The 20395-nt window shown below is 49.0% G+C and overlaps 1 protein-coding gene across 4 annotated transcripts in view; it reads right to left on the reverse strand.

Annotated features, from left to right (window-relative positions):
• lmo7b (LIM domain 7b) overlaps nt 1-20395 on the reverse strand; it is a 41131-nt gene that overhangs the window by 6713 nt on the left and 14023 nt on the right. For 2 of the 4 annotated variants that reach the window (XM_048234443.1, XM_048234441.1), the window contains exons 10-23: nt 15472-15501; nt 14256-14433; nt 13969-14072; nt 12558-13275; nt 10656-10955; nt 8576-8690; nt 6794-6955; nt 4864-5039; nt 4189-4252; nt 1842-1867; nt 1450-1557; nt 1171-1269; nt 709-914; nt 206-250 (exon numbers count right to left, since the gene is read on the reverse strand). In XM_048234443.1, coding sequence (XP_048090400.1) covers nt 206-250; nt 709-914; nt 1171-1269; nt 1450-1557; nt 1842-1867; nt 4189-4252; nt 4864-5039; nt 6794-6955; nt 8576-8690; nt 10656-10955; nt 12558-13275; nt 13969-14072; nt 14256-14433; nt 15472-15501 — 2331 coding nt within the window. The remainder of the gene's footprint in view (nt 1-205; nt 251-708; nt 915-1170; nt 1270-1449; nt 1558-1841; nt 1868-4188; nt 4253-4863; nt 5040-6793; nt 6956-8575; nt 8691-10655; nt 10956-12557; nt 13276-13968; nt 14073-14255; nt 14434-15471; nt 15502-20395) is intronic. The other 2 variants (XM_048234444.1, XM_048234442.1) reach the window with 2 other exon arrangements.

Consider the following 20395-nt stretch of genomic DNA (forward strand, 5'->3'; position numbering starts at 1 on the left):
TTGGTTGCTTTGCTCTTCATGATACAAATGTGTTCCAAGATTAAGTCTAGCTACTGTCTTTTATATTCACAAACCCTCATAAATAATGATCAAAATAAATGATGCCGAGTGACCCTAGGCCATAAGGCCGCCCTGTGTTTGATGCCCATGTCCAGCGTAACCATCACAGTGGGCACTGGTTCACTGGGTGCCCTGGCACACTGACCTGTCTGCAGCAGCGAGTGTGGCAAAGCTGTACGAGTCATCAGGCCTGAAGCACACCGCAACGGAGGCCACGGCAGACGAACAGGAGCAGAGACACACACACACACAGAGAGAGAGAGAGAGAGAGACACAAACACATACGCAGATACAAACACACACACACACACACACACACAGATACAAACACACAGATACACACAGATTTACACAGCAATGGACACACAGAGGTAACACACACACACACACACACACACAAATACAGCACACATGCATAAAGGCACATTGAGGAGTAAGAGCTGATTACACAGCAGGAAGACAAGTGGGCTGGATAAAAACAAATGATTGTTGAAGGTCATCTAAACTAATGATAATCACACCTTATCAAAAGACAACATGTAGCCTACACCATAAAAAATGTATCTATGTAATGATAATCTTTACAGTTAGTCTGAGGGCACAGTCATTACAGTGTTCTGATGAAGGTCACTTGACCTCCCTCCTCACCACTGATTGGCTGTGGTGCCATCACACTCATCTAGCCCCGCCTCCTTTGATGGAGAGCTGTCTGCACTATGTATTGGCTCCTCCCTCATCTTCACTGGCCCCTCCTCCTCTGGAGACTGATTGGAGGTGACAAATGGTGAGGAAGCGGATTGGCGGGAAAAAGGTCGTGGAGTGCCGGCATTGGCCACCTCAAAGACTCTGAGCTCCTGAAGGGGGTGGGGAGTGTGATTGGTTAAGAGATTGTGATGTAATTTGTATTGTGCCACAACACAAATTAGCACCACTGCAGACATTTTTAAACAGAGGATATTGCACAGAATAAGCCAACAGCACAGTAAATCTGATGTGTGCAGGGTCACTAGACACCTTTGACCGCAGCTTCCCAGCGAACTGGGGAGCTCCTCGGAGTGGCCATGTACAGCATGTACACATTTCCCTCGTTGAGAAAAACAAAACCCTCACCTCTGGCCCCCTGAGTCCATCGCCATGGTTACCACCCACTTCCTGCTGGGCTCGTCTCCACTCATCTTCTAGCCTCTGCTGGTCACGCTGGTATTTCTCCTGTGGCACACACACACACATACACCTAAGGTCTTTTTGCATAACATCAATTTCCCGTCATAAGCCAACCCAAAGTTGACAGACACATGAAGAACACAAGCCTTTAGTCATGTGTATCTGTGAACCTAAACCACTGAACAGCTTAGCTGTGCAGCCTATGCATGCAGTACCCCTGGCTACCTGCAGGAGGCGCTCTTGCTCTCTCTGCCAGGACTCGTGCTTCTTCCTGTCCTCCTCCGGGTTCCAGGACCAGCGGCCAGCTGGCGCACTGATGGACGGCACCTGCAACTGAGGAGTCAGTAACCATGACGATGAGTCAGACGGAGATAACCATGCAAACATTATCACATGCAAACATGCTGCTGTGTTCCTCTGAGAAACCCCATTATTTACATTTGCAGTTTATGGCTGTACGAAAGCCGTCAAATTAGAATATCACACTCCTGCATATTTTACACGGCCTCATTTGAAGCGGTCAGCTTTCAACATTTTAAATCTACCGGTACACGTCAACATTTCAAATCTATGAACACATACTAAAAACACATAGAAGAGAAGTTATACACACTTACATCAGATATGGCTGATTCTGATCCTCCTGTCAAAGAGAGTTTGTGTCAGGGGAGAATGTGTAAGCACAGGCAAGCACTTCAAAGACTCACTGATGGTTCACACTAAACTACCATTGCTCATCTAAACTGGTTATCCTGTTTGATTTCCTTCAATCAGAGCCTACATTGTTGTTTCTGCCTGAGAGAATGCCTTTTCTGACTGATCACCAATACGTTTAAAAATAACTGGAGACCATAACACTTCTTGAAAATGCAATTATCTATGACATTTCAGCGGTTCACCAGGGGAGGCTTTTAGCATACAGACAGATTTGTATCTGCATTGAGTTTTAAAAGCCTTCGCTGCTGCCACACACACACACACACACACACACACAGGTTGAAGGCCCTTCAGTCCCTTTCAGTTGTGAAGGGTCAAATTAATCTCTGCAGGACGGGTTCACAACACTCCACATGTCAGTCATTGAGGTATGGCGACACAAACACAGCCGTGGATGAGGACTCTCTCTGGTTCTACTGGGCAGCTGCTTTGTGTTCTACTGGGCAGCTGCTTTGTGTTCTACTGGGCAACTGCTTTGTGTTCTACTGGGCAACTGCTTTGTGTTCTACTGGGCAACTGCTTTGTGTTCTACTGGGCAACTGCTTTGTGTTCTACTGGGCAGCTGAGAAGTTTGCTTTGTGTTCTACTGGGCAGCTGCTTTGTGTTCTACTGGGCAACTGCTTTATGTTCTACTGGGCAGCTGAGAAGTTTGCTTTGTGTTCTACTGGGCAGCTGCTTTGTGTTCTACTGGGCAGCTGCTTTGTGTTCTACTGGGCAGCTGCTTTGTGTTCTACAGGGCAGCTGAGAAGTTTGCTTTGTGTTCTACAGGGCAGCGGCTTTGTGTTCTACAGGGCAGCTGAGAAGTCCCCCTCGTCTTTACAGTCAAAGTTCTCATCCAGGACAGCATGCGGCTCCATAGCACAGTGTAAACTAAACTAATACACACACTTTAAAATAAATAAACAAATAAATAACAAACAAACAAAAACAAACAAACAAACCAAACAGAAGTGCAAATAACCACAGCAATCTCGTTCTGCATTACCACAGAGATAGACCCAGGAGCTCACTCCTGATGCAGGGACTCCTGGGGAGGCGAGGGGGGCGACATCATGACATTTACCAACACACACACAGAGCAGGACATTACAGGGCAACACACACAGAGCAGGACATTACAGGGCCAACACACACACACACACACACACACAGAGCAGGACATTACAGGGCCAACACACACACACACACACACAGAGCAGGACATTACAGGGCCAACACACACACACACACAGCAGGACATTACAGGGCCAACACACACACACACACACACACACACACACAGAGCAGGACATTACAGGGCCCACACATATATAATATAAGGCATCTCAACATTGGAGCGGAATGAGGCTCTCAAGGAGAGTGTTTGGATGGCAGCTGAGGTGGGGTGAATAGAGATGCTCTATAACAAACATGGAATAAATAACAGACTGCCCCTGCCCTACGGCCGCACAACCTCAGAACGCGTCCCAGCCCCCTGCCCCAGCACAACCTGAAGACAAGGTCACCAACCCCAACAGACTGCCCCCTCCTACGGCCGCACAACCTGAAGACAAGGTCACCAACCCCAACAGACTGCCCCCTCCTACGGCCGCACAACCTGAAGACAAGGTCACCAACCCCAACCTCAAACTGGGGTTAGGAGAGATAACCTGCCGAATGCACTAGACAACTTCAACAGGTGACGTACATATCACAATTCAGGTCATTACATGCACACACACACACACACACACACACACACACACACACAGATTTAACACATTAATTAAGACAAAACCAGCAATTAAGACCCCACAAACGTTACTTAACTTAATTAAATTATGTAAGCAGGCAATAATTTCATTCCTTCTGAACCAGTCTGAATTAAATAACCCTCAGCTTTTTATTCCCATTACAAACACACACACACACACACACACACACACACACATCATAATTAAGTCCAAAGCACCGATTTCCCCCCCACACACTCAGCTGTTTACCTGAAAAAAATTCTAGCCTCCTTCTACGGTTTTTCATAGCAATGCGCTCATAGTCTACACAGAGCAATAGGAGAGAGCAGGTCATGTGTCAGTGGCCAGCACAGACTGCTGGTGTGTGTGTGAGTGTGAGTGTGTGTGTGTGTGTGTGTGTGTGTGTGTGAGTGTGTGTGTGTGAGTGTGAGAGTGAGAGTGAGTGTGTGTGTGTGTGTGTGTGTGTGAGTGAGTGTGTGTGTGTATATATGTGGTGATACAGCAGTGCAATTACCTTTGTTTCTCAAAGTCACAGCCTCCTTGTGGAAACCACCATTCATTTCCAAGGGTCCCACACCCTGTAACAACACAACATCTCAACACAATAAAATATTTCCCCTTGGGGATCAATAAAGTATCTATCGCTCTATCAATAGTTTACTGTGGCTCTCCAATCCACCCGGACACAATCTCAGTTTGAGATGGACCAGTTTTCAGACTGCTCTTTCACACCCTTCATAAACAAACAAAATTACTAAATGGTGATTTCTTCTCCACAGTAATAACTTCTCTTTCACACAATAGGGCTGCAACGATTATTTTGAAAGTCCATCATTCTATCGATTAATCAAGTAGTTGCCAGAAAATGAGGACACAGAGCAGGAAGCAAAGCAGAACATATTTAAGTTGAAGCACATTTTAAAGAAAAAGAGACACAAACCGTTTTACAATTCCCAAAAATGTTGACAATTAATTTAATAGTGAACGACTAATGAATGAATTGATTAATTGTTGCAGCCCTACCAAACAACACTTTAGGACTTTCCCACTGGTTTTAGTCTGACACAGTATCTGACAGGACACTCAACAAGGTCAGACCCGACTGGGCCCCTTTCTACATCACCGCACATACGGACACATGCAGAGCTGGACACTGAAGAGCTCTGAGGAGTTCTACGGCGGTACTCACGTTGTAGGTCAGGCCGTTAGTTAAGGGCTCGGCCGCAGGGGCCGCGGTGATGTCGGGGTCCTGACGGATGTCGACGTAGTGCTCGGGGCGACCTACAAGTGTTGAATCCGCACTGGTCAGATTGAGGGTCTTATGGCTTTTAAACGGCAGGGAAGGATGGCCGCTCCAGCCCCAATCTGCGACACACAGCGCAGCCCAGCGTGGCGTGTACACACACACGCACGCACGAGCGCGCCGCCAACGCCGAGGGGACCAAAATGACAGAAAAGCCGCAAAATCAGTCAAATCTGTCTGACGTGATTTTAGGTTTCAAACACCAGGATGGCCTCTAGTCAGTCACAATCATCATCATGATCATGATCTTATTGGATATAAGGTTACACAGCAAGAGGCCTTAATGTATACAAATAAACCACATTGTCTGTGCTGTATGCATTGGATTGCTGTTAAAACGTGACAAATTGTGTTACGTGAACAAATTAAATGCAAATGAACTATTGTGAGAATAGAGGAAAATGTCAGTGCTGAGGAAATTTAGTTCCAAAAGGTTAGAAAGCAAGGAAGCCACCCTGGTTAGCCAGCTTTTCAGCCCGATGGTTGGAGGTTTGCTTTGGGTGAAACCGAGGACACCAGACCGACCACCTTTCCCACAACCAACACACTTTAACCCAAAGCACCCAATACGTAGCACATAGCAGAGCATACACACACACACACACACAGAAATACAGAGCTTCCCACGACCAACACACTTTAACCCAAAGCACCCAATACATATACATAACAGAGCATATTCACTCACACACACAGAGCTTTCAACTAAATTAAAGCAGTCGCACATAGCAGTCAAGTTTAAAAGACAGACACACAGCCACACACACACACACACCCCTTTCAGACAGCCATCACACATTTCATATCCATCTACACACACACACTCCCAAACCTCCACACCCAGACTGGAAACAAGTATTTCAAACTGCCCAGCAGACCTACACCTCTAGTAAGACCATCTAATGTTTTATTCCTGTGTAGAAGGACTAACTAGAGAGGGTGCACAAGAACAGCCAACAGCCCTAACTAGAGAGGGTGCACAAGAACAGCCAACACCCCTGCCGTGGGAAACTGGCTGTCCCCGCTCACAGACCAACATGCAAAACTGACCAAGAAATATGGAGAAATGGTCAAGAACAATGTGCATTTGCATGCAAGTCTACAGAAGACAGGGCCTTCATCTGGGGTCTATGACAAGGCAAGGCAAGGCACAGCACAGCTGTCTATGGTGACTACAGGTGTACATCTACTGCTGACTCTAGCACAGGGAGGATTAAAGCTACACCACTGCTGTTACTGCACCGAGAAACCAGACACACACACACACAAAAGGGGTGTGTGTGACACTCAAGACGGACGACACACACACACAGACATTTGAAATGTGGTATTTAGCCCCATGCTGGACACACGCACACCCCTCTAGACATACATAACGACACACACAAAGACGCGCACACACACACACACACACACACCCCCACCCACCACACAGACACACACACACACACACCCCCACCCATCCACACACACACAGAGCGGGCCTCACCGGCACACACACACACACACCCCACCCATCCCACACACACACAGAGCGGGCCTCACCGGCACACAAACACACACACACACACACACCCCACCCATCCACACACACACAGAGCGGGCCTCACCGGCACACAAACACACACACACACACCCCCACCCATCCACACACACACACACACACACCCCACCCATCCACACACACACACACCCGGCCTCACCGGACACACACACACACCCCCACCCATCCACACACACACAGAGCGGGCCTCACCGGCACACAAACACACACACACACCCCCACCCATCCACACACACACAGAGCGGGCCTCACCGGCATGTCCATGGCGGCGCACGTCCATGAGGAGGTTGCCCTTGGCGAGAGCCTGGGCCATGCTGTCCTTCCACTGGGTGTAGCTCATGTGCCCCACACTGTGCCCACCTACCGACCGGATCTCATCGCCCACACACAGCTGGCACAGCTCAGCAGGACTGCCTGGGGGTCAAAGGTCAAAGGGCTCATTTACCCAACCCTCAACAGTGGGCAGCTCTACAAACTGCAATCATGTCAATACACTAGTGTGCAGCTGTTGCACAGCAGAGGATCAAATCAACGGGTTTCTGGCATCTCTGGACAGTACTTTACCAGTTGGTTGGACGGGCAAATTCATACCAAGATAACCGCTTAACAGCAGAGAGCAAAATGCCCAGATCCACCGAAACTGCATACCAACCACAGCATTCCACAACATTCCAAGAGAGCAGAACATACCTGAGAGCCACCTGAGTTACCAGTGAGGACATTCCTCATGCCTGACGACACACACACCTAAGCAACGCTGTGCGTAGTAACAAAGTTACACTAAATCAATCTCATATAAGTACACTAAATCACTCTCAAAGTGTGAATCGTCGGCTGTCTGTACGCGACTTGAGGCCGAAGGGAACTCACTTTTGGGCGTCCTGTCCTGTCTCAGGGGCTATCTAGGTTATGGGATTCTGCTACCGCAGTGGAGCAGACCAGAGCTGGACATCAGGGTGCATTATGTCCCCTCAAGCCAGCAGACACTATATACAGTATAAGTATATATACTTTTTTGATCCCGTGAGGGAAATTTAGTCTCTGCATTTAACCCAATCATTGAATTAGTGAAACACAAACAACACACAGTGAGGTGAAGCACACACTAATCCCAGCGCAGTGAGCTGCCTGCATCAACAGCGGCGCTCGGGGAGCAGTGAGGGGTTAGGTGCCTTGCTCAAGGGCACTTCAGCCGTGCCTACTGGTCGGGGATCGAACCAGCGACCCTCCGGTTACAAGTCCAGAGTGCTAACCAGTAGGCCACGGCTGCCCCCGACTAATCCTCCTGATGCATGCAGAGTAAATAACACCTCTCCTACTCAACATAAATCATGCATGTACCCCTTAGCTAATACAGAGGACACACACCTGTACCAGGATGGCGTGCTCTTCCACAGCTATCTGAGCACGCTCGCTCACACACAACCATGTAAACCATCAAACACCTTTACCACGGCCATGCACTGAATGATGTACCTTCACAGCTCTCTCTACACACACACACACACACCTTTATTCCTTTGGCAGACGCTTTTTCCCTAAGCCACCACACAACTGAGGAGCAACAATACAACCACAAAACGAGCCACTGAAGAAAACACCAGTTTAAAAATGGACTAAACTATCAGGAGCACAAAATCAACCTTTAATCAACATGAACTGGTCACTTCTCAAAAGTCATGCATTTCACACAGTTACCTAAGATTACTGTATTAGATTCACATTCCTGAGGTTGCACAAGGTGAATTAGCAAGATGAGCCCAGACCCACGAAGCACTGAACACATACAAGGTTAAACAACTAACTAAAGCGTACCAACAACTAACTAAAGCGTAAAATACTCATCTTAACTTTGTAAATATGTCAAATAAGCTCCTTAAAAAACACCTTCACTTGTGCATTGTTGGAGCAAACTTCAGGGACCTGAAGCCAAAGAATCAACCTGCCCTTCTTCTCACCTGAAACCTGTGCTCACCCGAGCATTGCCCTGACCTCACCTGTCCTAAGGCAGGTGTCCCCAGGTGCTGCCCTTACCTGGCTGGATGGCCGTGATGCGTGCGCCAGTAGAGTCCCAGTGGGTCTGGAAGCCAAAGTCCGTACCAGTGTTGGGTCTCTGGTTCAGACTGACTCGCATGTCACTGTGGAGCACCTGAGAGAGAGTGTGTGTGTGTGTGTGTGTGTGAGTGAGTGAGTGAGTGAGTGAGAGAGAAAGAAGGTAAAGGCATGGAGGGAGAGAGTGAGATGGAAAGAGAGAAAGAGAGAGAGAGAGAGAGAGAGAGAGAGAGAGAGAGAGAGAGAGAGAGAGAGAGAGAGAGAGAGAGAGAGAGAGAACAGGAGTAGAAGTAGAAGGTTACATCTGAGGATCCTGTGTCATGAGTTTCCTGCAAGAAACTGGAGCTCACCTACTGCATCACCATACACACACACACAAAAAAACACACACACACACACACACACACACACACACACACACACACCTGACATCAAACAAAATGCACGCAAAGGCATGCACTTCCATGACACTAACTTCAAAGAAGATCAGATTCCAAAACACAATGGATAACACCAGTCCTCTATTTGACTCAAGCACAGGAGAGAGTTTGGGTGTGCTGGAGTGTTGATTTGGACTGAATCCACCAACATTAACTAGGCCAGAAGGAACCACAGCTACAAGCTAGAATGTGGCTCTAGAATGCGGCTCTAGAATGCAAGTAGTAGGAGCAGCTGGTCTGCGCTTTTAGAATTTGCCTGCTGATGGTTCATAGAGCCAAGCAGACACTGTGCAATTTGTTTCAATCGCCTACGGCACAGTGACACACACACACACACACACACTACACACTTAAATTGGGCACAGTTGCTGTGCTCACATCCACACTGCACAGTCAAACTGCTCACACAGCAAGACAGCCAATAGAATCTGATTGGATCAGATCCGTTCTCATGCTTTTTTTAGTATATTTTTTATATTTATTATTATTCCAATAGGACAGTGAAGATAGACAGGAAGTGAGTGGGAGAGAGAGATGGGGTGGGATCGGGACATGACCGCAGGTCGGATTCGAACCTGAGTCCCCGTGGGCACTTGGACACGTACATGGTACGGGCGCTGTAGCCTGCTGCGCCACAGCGCCCCCCCCTGATCTCAGGTTTTAAAAGGCAAAGACTTAGTCATAGTCCCAGTCACAAAAGATGGACTATGGTTCTGGTTTAGAACTGCCTATAGAAGGTGGACTATGGTTCTGGTTTAGAACTGCCTATAGAAGGTGGACTATGGAGGACTATGGTTCTGGTTTAGAACTGCCTATAGAAGGTGGACTATGGTTCTGGTTTAGAACTGCCTATAGAAGATAGACTATGGTTCTGGTTTAGAACTGCCTATAGAAGGTGGACTATGGTTCTGGTTTAGAACTGCCTATAGAAGGTGGACTATGGTTCTGGTTTAGAACTGCCTATAGAAGATAGACTATGGTTCTGGTTTAGAACTGCCTATAGAAGGTGGACTATGGAGGACTATGGTTCTGGTTTAGAACTGCCTATAGAAGGTGGACTATGGTTCTGGTTTAGAACTGCCTATAGAAGATAGACTATGGTTCTGGTTTTAGAACTGCCTATAGAAGGTGGACTATGGAGGACTATGGTTCTGGTTTAGAACTGCCTATAGAAGGTGGACTATGGTTCTGGTTTAGAACTGCCTATAGAAGATGGACTATGGTTCTGGGTTTAGAACTGCCTATAGAAGGTGGACTATGGAGGACTATGGTTCTGGTTTAGAACTGCTATGGAAGGTGGACTATAGGACTAGATGGACTATGGTTCTGGTTTAGAACTGCCTATAGAAGGTGGACTATGGAGGACTATGGTTCTGGTTTAGAACTGCCTATAGAAGGTGGACTATGGAGGACTATGGTTCTGGTTTAGAACTGCCTATAGAAGATGGACTATGGTTCTGGTTTAGAACTGCCTATAGAAGGTGGACTATGGAGGACTATGGTTCTGGTTTAGAACTGCCTATAGAAGGTGGACTATGGAGGACTGCTGTTCTGTTGCTGACCCAATTATAGCAAGATGTGGACTATGATCAGGGCTTTACCAGAACCATAGTTCTTCTTACCTCTCTCTCCACACTCTGAGCTCCAGATGTGTAGTCAGGGAGCGATGCGGTGAAGTTGGGAGCAGATGATTGGTTGTTGGGAGCAGATGATTGGTTGTTGGGAGCAGATGATTGGTTGATGCCGGCAGAGGTCCGCCCACCTTCCGCCCTTCTCTCCTGTCTAGGACTACTCTGCATGGGTGGAGCCGAAGGTCGCTCGAAATCGGCAAAGGTCGCGACCTTTCCGTAGGGGGCAGGCGTACTGGTGAAGAGAGCGTGGCCCTTTGCGTTGCTCATCAGGCTTTTATGAGAGTCATCCTTCTACATGGACACACACACGGACACACACACACACACACACACACACAAATGGACACACGAAAACCAGGTCAAGACACAGGCACATTGACCAGTGAGATGAATTAAAACCAGTGGATCAACATGCAGCAGGAACAACAACACAAACACTGTAAACAGGACAATGATCTCTGATGCAGCAAAGCACAACATGGGTCATTTAAAACAGAAATTACTCAAAAGAAAATTCACATTTATTTCTTTAGCAAACGCTTTCATATAAAGCGACTTACAAAATGACAAACAACTACATTGCAAAGGAAGCCTTCGGTAACACTAAATGCTACTTCCAGAGGATGCAGAAGTTTAAGAAAACTGGTCAAAGTGTCGTTGAAGGAGAGCGTGGTAGAAGGAGGAAGCAGACAGTAGAAGGGAAGTGCACGTGTTGGGTTGTTAGATGCGGGTGTTGGGTTGTTAGATGCGGGTGCTGGGTTGTTAGATGCGGGTGCTGGGTTGTTAGATGCGGGTGCTGGGTTGTTTGATGTTATTGTTGGAGCACAAAAGCTTTGCTCTGCTTGCAGCACAGTAACAAGATGCTCCTTCAGAGAAGAATTAAATAGTAAGCTACTGAGGAACAGACAGTCTATGCCCTTCACACACACACACACACACACACACACACACACATACAAGGTTGAGTTTCAGTCTGCAGTGGGAAAACGGAGCACACACACCTATGGGCACAATTCATTATTTACAGCAGAAGCCAGGTGATCAGGTAGAGGGGTAACACTACTCCACACACACACACACACACACACACACACACAAGTAAGGACAAGAAAGTGTGTGTGTGTGTGTGTGTGTGTGTGTGTGTGTGTGTGTGTGTGTAACAAAAGTGACTTGCCCAGTTAAGGCAACTGACTGACAAAACTGCTTAAGCATTGGGTCTGTAGAGCTTATGCTAATATTCATATTTACAAACTGACTGACTCCTGGTGTCATTTGTAAATATTAGTCCAGTCAATCAGTCCATCCATCATCACAGAGCAACAAGGTAGGCGAGGCACAATCACACACACTAGAGCTACGATCACACACTACCAGAGCTACGATCACAAGCCTGAGCAGTGGGGCTGTACTGGAGCTTATGCCAATATTCACATTTACAAACTCAACTAATATTTACAAACGACACCAGGAGTCAGACAGTCAATGAGTCAAATCATCACAGGTCAACAAGGCAGGAGAACGGCAATCAGACTACCAGAGCAACGTTCACACAACCGGACGCGGTCACTAAACACCAGAGCCACCGAGAGCCGAGAGCAGAGAGCAGAGAGAGAGAGAGAGAGAGAGAGAGAGAGAGAGAGAGAGAGAGAGAGAGAGAGAGAGAACAAAGGAGTAGAAAAGGAACGACAGACTAAATGTAGGGCAGGTGAGATGAAAGAGATTAGGCCTCAATGAGTGGCTCACACACAGAAAGAGCAGAACGGAGAGAAAGCCTAGACGCACAACACTTAGAGGAAAGGGGATCGGAGGAGGCAGAACAAGCTGCTTAAACTGGACAGAGGGGCAGGCTTTAGAGGCGTCGCAGGACGCAGGGGGACTCAGGAGGCTACTCACAGCGTAGAGCTTCGACATAGACACTCTGGAGGTCTTGGCCCCAAAGGGCCGTGGGGTGACCCCAGCGGAGAGGCACGAGCTCCCCTCGGACCTACGGAACCCCCGGGGCAGGGTGGACGACATCCTGGATCCCCCATCCAGCGGCCTCACGGCGGGGGTCCCGGGGCGGTAGAGCTGGCCGCCTCCCTGCAGGTCCTCCGTGAGGTCCAGTCCGGCGCCGTACGGGTTCTGGGGCCCACTGGGACGAGCCATGGGGCTCCCCGTCAGACTGGACGAGACCGGGCTGTTCCAGTGGACCTTAAGAGCGCCAGGGGCCGTTGACTGGGCGCCGTTCGAGAAGTGGGGCGTCCCTGCGGTCATGTACGGTGGGGCGCCTCCGCTTGGCATCCTTGCTGGACTCTCGGGGCTGAGCCCGGGCATGGAGCTGGAGCTGGGAGCGGAGGCCAGGTCTGTGGGCAGGCTGCCCAGCGGGAGGCTCTCTCCTTGGGCCGCGGGGTCGGAGGGGGGCAGGGGACCTCTGGAGGTGGCGGTGGCCCCGGCAACTGGACCCTCCACGGCCAGACCACGGGACAGCGGAGCACGCGAGCGGTGTGTGTGGTCGGCCTCGTGCTGCTGCAGGTGCTGTTGCTGCTGCAGGTGGTGTGTGTGTGGGTGTGTGTGAGTGTGTGAGGAGTAGCAGATGGGGGTGTAGACGCTGCTACAAAAGGCCTCCTGGTCACTGCAGAGAGAGAGAGAGAGAGAGAGAGAGAGGAGGACAAGAGAAGCAGCTATCAGATAACAGTGTCTCTCTCTCACACACACACACACACACAGAACTGAACAGACACCGATAGAACAAGAGAGGGAGGGAGAGGGCAAAAAAAAACCCCAACAAGTCTGCCCTTTATATATTTAAACAGCAGGGACATAACACACACACACACACACACACACACAGGGAACATGTATGAGGAAGACGCATTCCGACCACTCCCCACTCACACACACACAGCCAGGTGTTCATCCATGCTGCGACATACCTCACACTCACGCACTCTCTCTGGTCTGTTTACCCGCGAGGCCTTGAGGACAACAAACAAGTCGGGTGTGTGAGCGCATGTTCAGCACCTGGTGGTAGTCAGGTGGTGGTGTGTGTGTGTGCGCGCGCCTTAGTGCCAGTGTATGAAGTCAGTTTGAGAGGGCCGTCTGCACCGCATACTGCGTGTGTGTGTGTGTGTGTGTGAGATGTTTCGCCTGGCACATAACAGGTGAATAGATGAAAAAAGAAACACAGAGGTGGATTTTAAAGAAAATGATATATGGTACTGAGAAACATGAGCCAAAGTGTGTGTGTGTGTGTGTGTGTGTGTGTGTGTGTGTGTGTGTGTGTGTGTGTGTGTGTGTGTGTGTGTGTGTGTGTGTGTGTGTGTACCTCCTCTCCAGCAGCTCTTCGCGTGCGTCCAATCCCCTCTCCTCTCTCTTCCTGTGAAGGTCAGAGTTCGCACTGCGCCGCCGGTCCTTCCAACGAGTCAGGTCCTAACACACACACACACACACACACACACACACAGTTGCGCAAGCTGATGAACAGGCACACAGAGTAGCAGAATAGACAGAGGCATATTGTATATACACACACACTGTGTCTACCTGTGTTTGAGTCTCTTCTGTGTGTGTGTGTGTGTGTGTGTGTGTGTGTGTGTGTGTGTGTGTGTGTACCTCTTGCCACTTGGCCTCGGTCTCCTTGATGCGGCCCTGGATTCTGCGGAGGTGCTCCTGCCTAAGTTGTCCGGCAGCAGCTGCCTCCACGCTGATGTCAAAGGTCAACGAGGAGCGGAAAACGTGGGGGGTCAACGATGCAGACGAGCCCAGAGGGATGTCACTCAGGGACTTACTCCTGACCAGAGGAGAGCCAAGGAGAACGAGATGAACGAGCGCGCACACACACACACACACACCAATATCTCTCTCTCTCTCAGTCTCTCACACAGGCATTATAAAAGTAATTCTGTACAGTAAAATATGTGATGATGGGTGGAAAATATTCAACATGTGACACTAGAAACCGAGACATGATCAAATGTCAACATTACATGACACAAAGTTAGCAGATGATGTCAAAGCAAGGCAAGCATGTCATGCAAAGGAGCGTCATAAATAGAATGGCCTGCTTTGCATGACGCATTACCACATCACCGATAAAGACGGGTTTGCATGCAGCCACAAACCATAATATGAACAAAGCGGTTCTCACATAATTATTGGTCCTGAAAATGACCTCAACACCTCCATCTTTCTCCCACACACACACACACACAGAGCATGGAGCACATAAACAGAGATAAGACATGAAACTCAAACACAAGTGACCGCTCAGGCCCATCATGTCTTACCCTGGAAATTTGCTTAGCAATTTGCACTGCTGTCCACTAGCTTAGTCCAGAGAGAGAGAGCGAGAGAGAGCGAGATCAGTTGGACAGACACCGCAGGAGTTTTAAAACAGGGCAGCAAAGCAGGCCAGACACCAGCGAAGGCTTCATTGGACCGGGCCCTGGGCCAGAACAGACCAGCGCCATGTCCACTAAGCCCACTTCAATCTGAAGCTCAACCACCACAGCAAAAGGCACCTCATGCCTTCTCAAGAAACACTCACACACACACACACACACACACACACACACACACACACACACACACACACACGCACGCACACGCACGGTCAGCCACCTCATGCCTTCTCAAGAAACAGATACATATGCACGCACACACAGAGCAGTGTCACCTCATGCCTTCCCAAGAAACACACACACACACACACACGCACGTTGGAAATCTGAGCGAAACAGGCCATGGCAGCTAGCAGCGATTAGCCCATAGCGGCCAGCACAGAGGAAGCCCATAGAGGTGCACTGGCCAGAACAAGAGGAGGACTTACCCCACAGTGACATAGGTCCGCAGAGGTAGTCTAGGAGACACACACACACACACACACTTGGAATCACTACTGAGACGAGTCCCACCTACACACTAATGACTGCACCAGCAGCCAACCTCTCCAGTCTCGCAAAGCAGCTACTTTTGACAGAGTTAAACAAGAAGAACCAGATTCCAAACACATCAGGTCAGCAACCAGGGAAAGGCGGGAGTTGACAAGGGGAGGTGGCTGCACACACACATATACAGAGTCTCATAATGTGGTGGGACCTACCCCAATTGTATTCAACTCTTAACATTACAAATATACCTTGAAGTGTAAATGTAAAGCTATACTTACAAGGGACCACTTTGGGAGGAGACAAAGGCATTAAAACATTAAACATGAAAAGGCATTAAGAGTCAGATTTCAGTAGATATGTCCAGGGACCAGAAGGCCTGGACAACAGAGGACAAGACCACTTGCCCCCCTACTGCTGTTGACGTACGCGGTTGCGTCACTGTGAAGTTCCGCACCAACGCTTGCAAAACACACACACACACACACACACACACACATCAGTGAGAGACTCCCCTCTCACTCCAAAACACACACACGTTGACTTTGTTTTGTTGACTTTCTTTATTGAACCATGAAAGTAATGCAACACCATCCAACACATACTAACACAACTCTGACAACTTTGTCATGACACCACCACTAGCACTGGGGCATACAATGCAAGTGAAGTCATTGTCCTCTCCTATCTATACTCTCAAAACATGACCACACAGCGAGCTGTGGAAACACTGCTGCAAAGCTTCCTGGGAAATGTAGTATATTTGGCTATGTCAGCGACAATGGTTCATGTTTACATGAGAGGGGAGAAACATCAGTGAGCATTTGTTCAGTTCAAACACATTTCATACAAATTTCAAACTAGTATCTCACACAACTGCAACATGTACAGAGCTTACTAATATCGTAGCTTTGACATCAAGTATTGCAGAGCAATAAATGACATGGATGGCATCAATTATTTTATGTGAATACAACAAAAATAGTTTGTTCACTTTCTGATAAAAGCATCGCAGGCAGGCAGTGTAAGCACAAATAAATTCAAAATCCAAGTGTTCCTTAGTTTTGGGACTTTTCTGCTGAAGGCCCTTACGAGACGTTGGTTGTATCAAGGATGACATGGACTGGTAGGGCTCCATGTCGGAACACTGTTCTTTGGGACAGCTGAGCGAGATCCTCGCTCAACCAGAGGATTCCTCTTTTGCTCAAGGTTCAAACAGCCGATGACCCATTTCAGAGGAGAGAGCATTCAGTCTAGAATTACTCATTTTTAGAAGAGAAAGTGTCCATTCTAGAACAGTCCATTTCAGAGGAGTAGAGAAAACCAATCTATTCTAGAACAGTCCATTTTTAGAGGCAGAGAACTCATCCATTCTAAAACCAGCACTCCAGGTGATGACTCTAATGGTTCTAAGATGATGGAACCTACACCTGCTACTCTGAGAGCTTGTTTGGCTGGGATGAGAGAGCGCGTCTGTCGGAGGGAGAGAGGGAAGCAGAGGGGTGGAGGAGGAGGTGAAGAAGAAGAAGAAGAAGAAGAAGAAGAAGAAGAAGAAAGGTAGAAGGGGCCATCTCAGGAAAACAAGAGAGGGCTGAAGAAAACATTTTTTTAGATACATAAAAGCAAGCTCCATAAAACTGGATATGAACATCACACTCCATATGAGTCACACACAGTATCTATGCGAACTAGAAAAATCTTCATCAGGTCAGATCCAACGGCCTTCCTGCATGTTGTCTGTATGTTAGCGTGTTAAGAGACTAGCGGTAGCGGGAGCTTAGTCCTTGGGCGCGACAATTCGGAGAGTCTGAACAGTACTCGGCTAGTGTGCCCAGGTGACGTCCAGCTCTGAAACCGATCTGGCCCCCGTTTCAGCACGGAGCCGGTTGAGATCCGGCTGCTATCCGGCAGGTAAGCTAGCAGTGGCAGGAGGAAGTGGGTGTGGCTTCAGTGGGTGGGTGGGGCTCTAGGGGGTGCAGAGGAGGGGCGTGCACGTCCAGCAAGCCAGGGTGTGATGTCATAATCGGAGTCATCATCGTCCTCCGAGCCCGACTTCTTTCGGCTACAGCCAGCAGAGATGGACAGAGAGAGAAAGAGGAGAGGAGAGGAGAGGAGAGGGAGAGAGAAAGAGGAGAGGAGAGGAGAGGAGAGAGAAAGAGGGAGAGAGAAAGAGGAGAGGAGAGAAGAGGAGAGGGAAAGAGGGAGAGAGAAAGAGGAGAGGAGAGAAGAGGAGAGGGAAAGAGGGAGAGAGAAAGAGGAGAGGAGAGGAGAGAAGAGGAGAGAGAAAGAGGAGAGGAGAGGGAGGAGTGCAAAGGAGTGTGGGGGGAATGAGGGAGGTGAGGCAAGAGCAAGAAATGGAGTGAACAGAGGAGACAGATGTGAAAAGAGATAAAAACATACAGATCAGAATGACAAGACAACAGCAGGAGTAAAGTCTACAGAAGACCATAGAGCATGCAGACAGCAGGAGGAAGCTGGGGGCAGGAAACTGAACATATTAAGCTATGAAAAGAAGTTTTAAAAAGCACAAATGGATAACTACTAGACTTCAGTGGATCAGCCTTTTTCTCCAACACAGATAAAACTCCAGAGGGCAATTAGGTAAAACTCAATACAACATCATCATCATCTCACTGCATCTGGGCACTGATCAATCTGCCTCACACCACCCCCCCCCCCACATCCCTACCCACAATCCCTCTCTCTGTCCCTCTCCTCCTCAGACCGACCTGAAGCCCTGCAGCTTCCTGTACCACGGCCGCCTCTGGGAGCCCAGCTGGATACGCTGGACGTGCTCGTCCTCCTCGGGCGTCCAGTGCTTGGGCAGGAAGCGGGCGGCCTCGGGGTTACTGGAGGTCAGGTGCTCGCTGTGTCCGACGCGGCGTGCGTAGAAGTCGTCCAGCACGAGGTCCGGGTCAGCGCAGCCACGGCGGCCCCCTTCCTCCTCCTCCTCGGCCGACGAGCCGGAGTTGGACATTTGGTGGCGCAGGGCCTGCAGGAACATCTCCTGGGCGTCGCGGTCAGAAGTCAGTGGGGTCGTGGGGGTCAAGGTCTCTCTTTCGGACGAGTGAGGGGAGATCGTGCCGCTGGTCGAGAGACAGCCACAGCGTCATGAGCAAACAACAAGCATCACGAGGGTTGGGGCACGACGGCTTACATGGCCCCATGCGCCCGGTGAGCACAAATAACTCATCTCGACCACACACACAATATCGGGTTAAAAAAGCCTGTGCACACGTAGAATAGCACAGGCAAAGCAGTTCAGATGCACTGAAGTTATTCTGCTGTTAACCACATCAAGGCCCAGTATTAGAGACAACACAATTCACACGCAAAACACGACCATCAGCCAACTGATGCTCACTGTTAACTGCATTAGAGGCGCTAAAACAGCTACTATCCACACAACACCACGTCACACAACACACACACACAGCAATGATCACAAGGTGAAAACTGCCAACCTGCTGTCAAACTGACTGAGGCATTCAGAACTCCACGAATTCCTTCAAGTAGATGTGGAAAGAAGGCTTGCAGTCAGTAGGCTTTCTCCACAGCAAACCCTTTCAAGCAGGACCACAACACCAGAGCAAACAACACACTCCAAAACCAGGTCATGGTCAAGTGTGTGTGTGTGTGTGTGTGTGGGGGCGCGCGTCAGTGTCTGAAGCAGCCAAAAACAGTGTGTTAGGAGCTGCACTGCAATAGCCACACCACCTCACACACACACACACACGAGCACAAATGGCTAGGCTCTCCTTGCTGACCTGGGAGAGCTTGTGGACGAGTATAGTCCTGAGGCCCGACACAGCCGCACCCCACCTAATCTTGAGTTTGGCCACCCTTGGCAACGGGCGCGCGTCCTGTGGCCTTGATGGCACGCGGCTGAAGGGTGCGCGGAGGGGGAGGGGAGCTTAAAACGGGCGGGCTAGCCAGGTCGCCGCTGGACTCAGGCGTCAGGTTTCAGCTCACCGCTGTCGCCGAAGTCGCTTCCTCGCTGTAGTACCCCGGGCTGAAGGAACCACCGTCGGAGGGGTCAGTTCGGGGTCAGGGGTCAGTTCGGGGTCAGGGTGCACGATGACCCCCCGCACGACACTCCTTCTGAGATCACCAGGGAACGGAGTTACCAGAGGTGATCAGAACCAGAAATCTCACCCTTTGACTCATCACACACACACACACTCACAACACACAGGTCATCTGGTATGTGCCACTTGCCCCACAGGCATAAGTAAACAATTCAAAAGTACAACAAGTCCTGCAAGTATTTGTTTGTGTGTGTGGTCATGTGAAGTTTTAAGGGTAACCTGAAAAATAGCAGTTAAGAGTTTGAAGAAAAGTGATTGGGCAGGACTATCAGAACGTCCACAATCGCCTACTTTTCTGCGCAGCCTTGTGTGTGGTCCATGAGGTTAGAAGTAAAAGACTGAAAGGAATAAATGAGACTTTGCATTTAAGTTTTTGTGTTTGTGTGTGCATGAGTGTGTGTATATGAGTGTGAGCATGTGTATATGAGTGTGTGTGTGATTATGTGTGCGTGAGTGTGTGTATATGAGTGTGTGTGAATATGTGTGCGTGTGTGTGTATATGAGTGTGTGTGTGATTATGTGTGCGTGTGTGTGTAAATGAGTGTGTGTGTGCTCATGAGCGTGTGTATGTGTGTGTGCGTGCGTGCGTGCGTATACGAGTGTGAGCGTGTGTGTGTGTGTGTATGCATGCATGTACAGTATATGTGTGAGTGTGAATGTGTGCGTGCGTGCGTGCGTGTGTGTATATGAGTGTGTGTGAGTGTATGTGTGTGTGCGTGCATGCATGTATTTGTGCGTGTGTGTGTGTGAGTGTGTATGTGTGCGTGCGTTTGTGTGT

This window comes from Alosa alosa, chromosome 23, assembly GCF_017589495.1.
Source record: "Alosa alosa isolate M-15738 ecotype Scorff River chromosome 23, AALO_Geno_1.1, whole genome shotgun sequence".
Lineage (NCBI taxonomy): Eukaryota > Metazoa > Chordata > Actinopteri > Clupeiformes > Clupeidae > Alosa > Alosa alosa.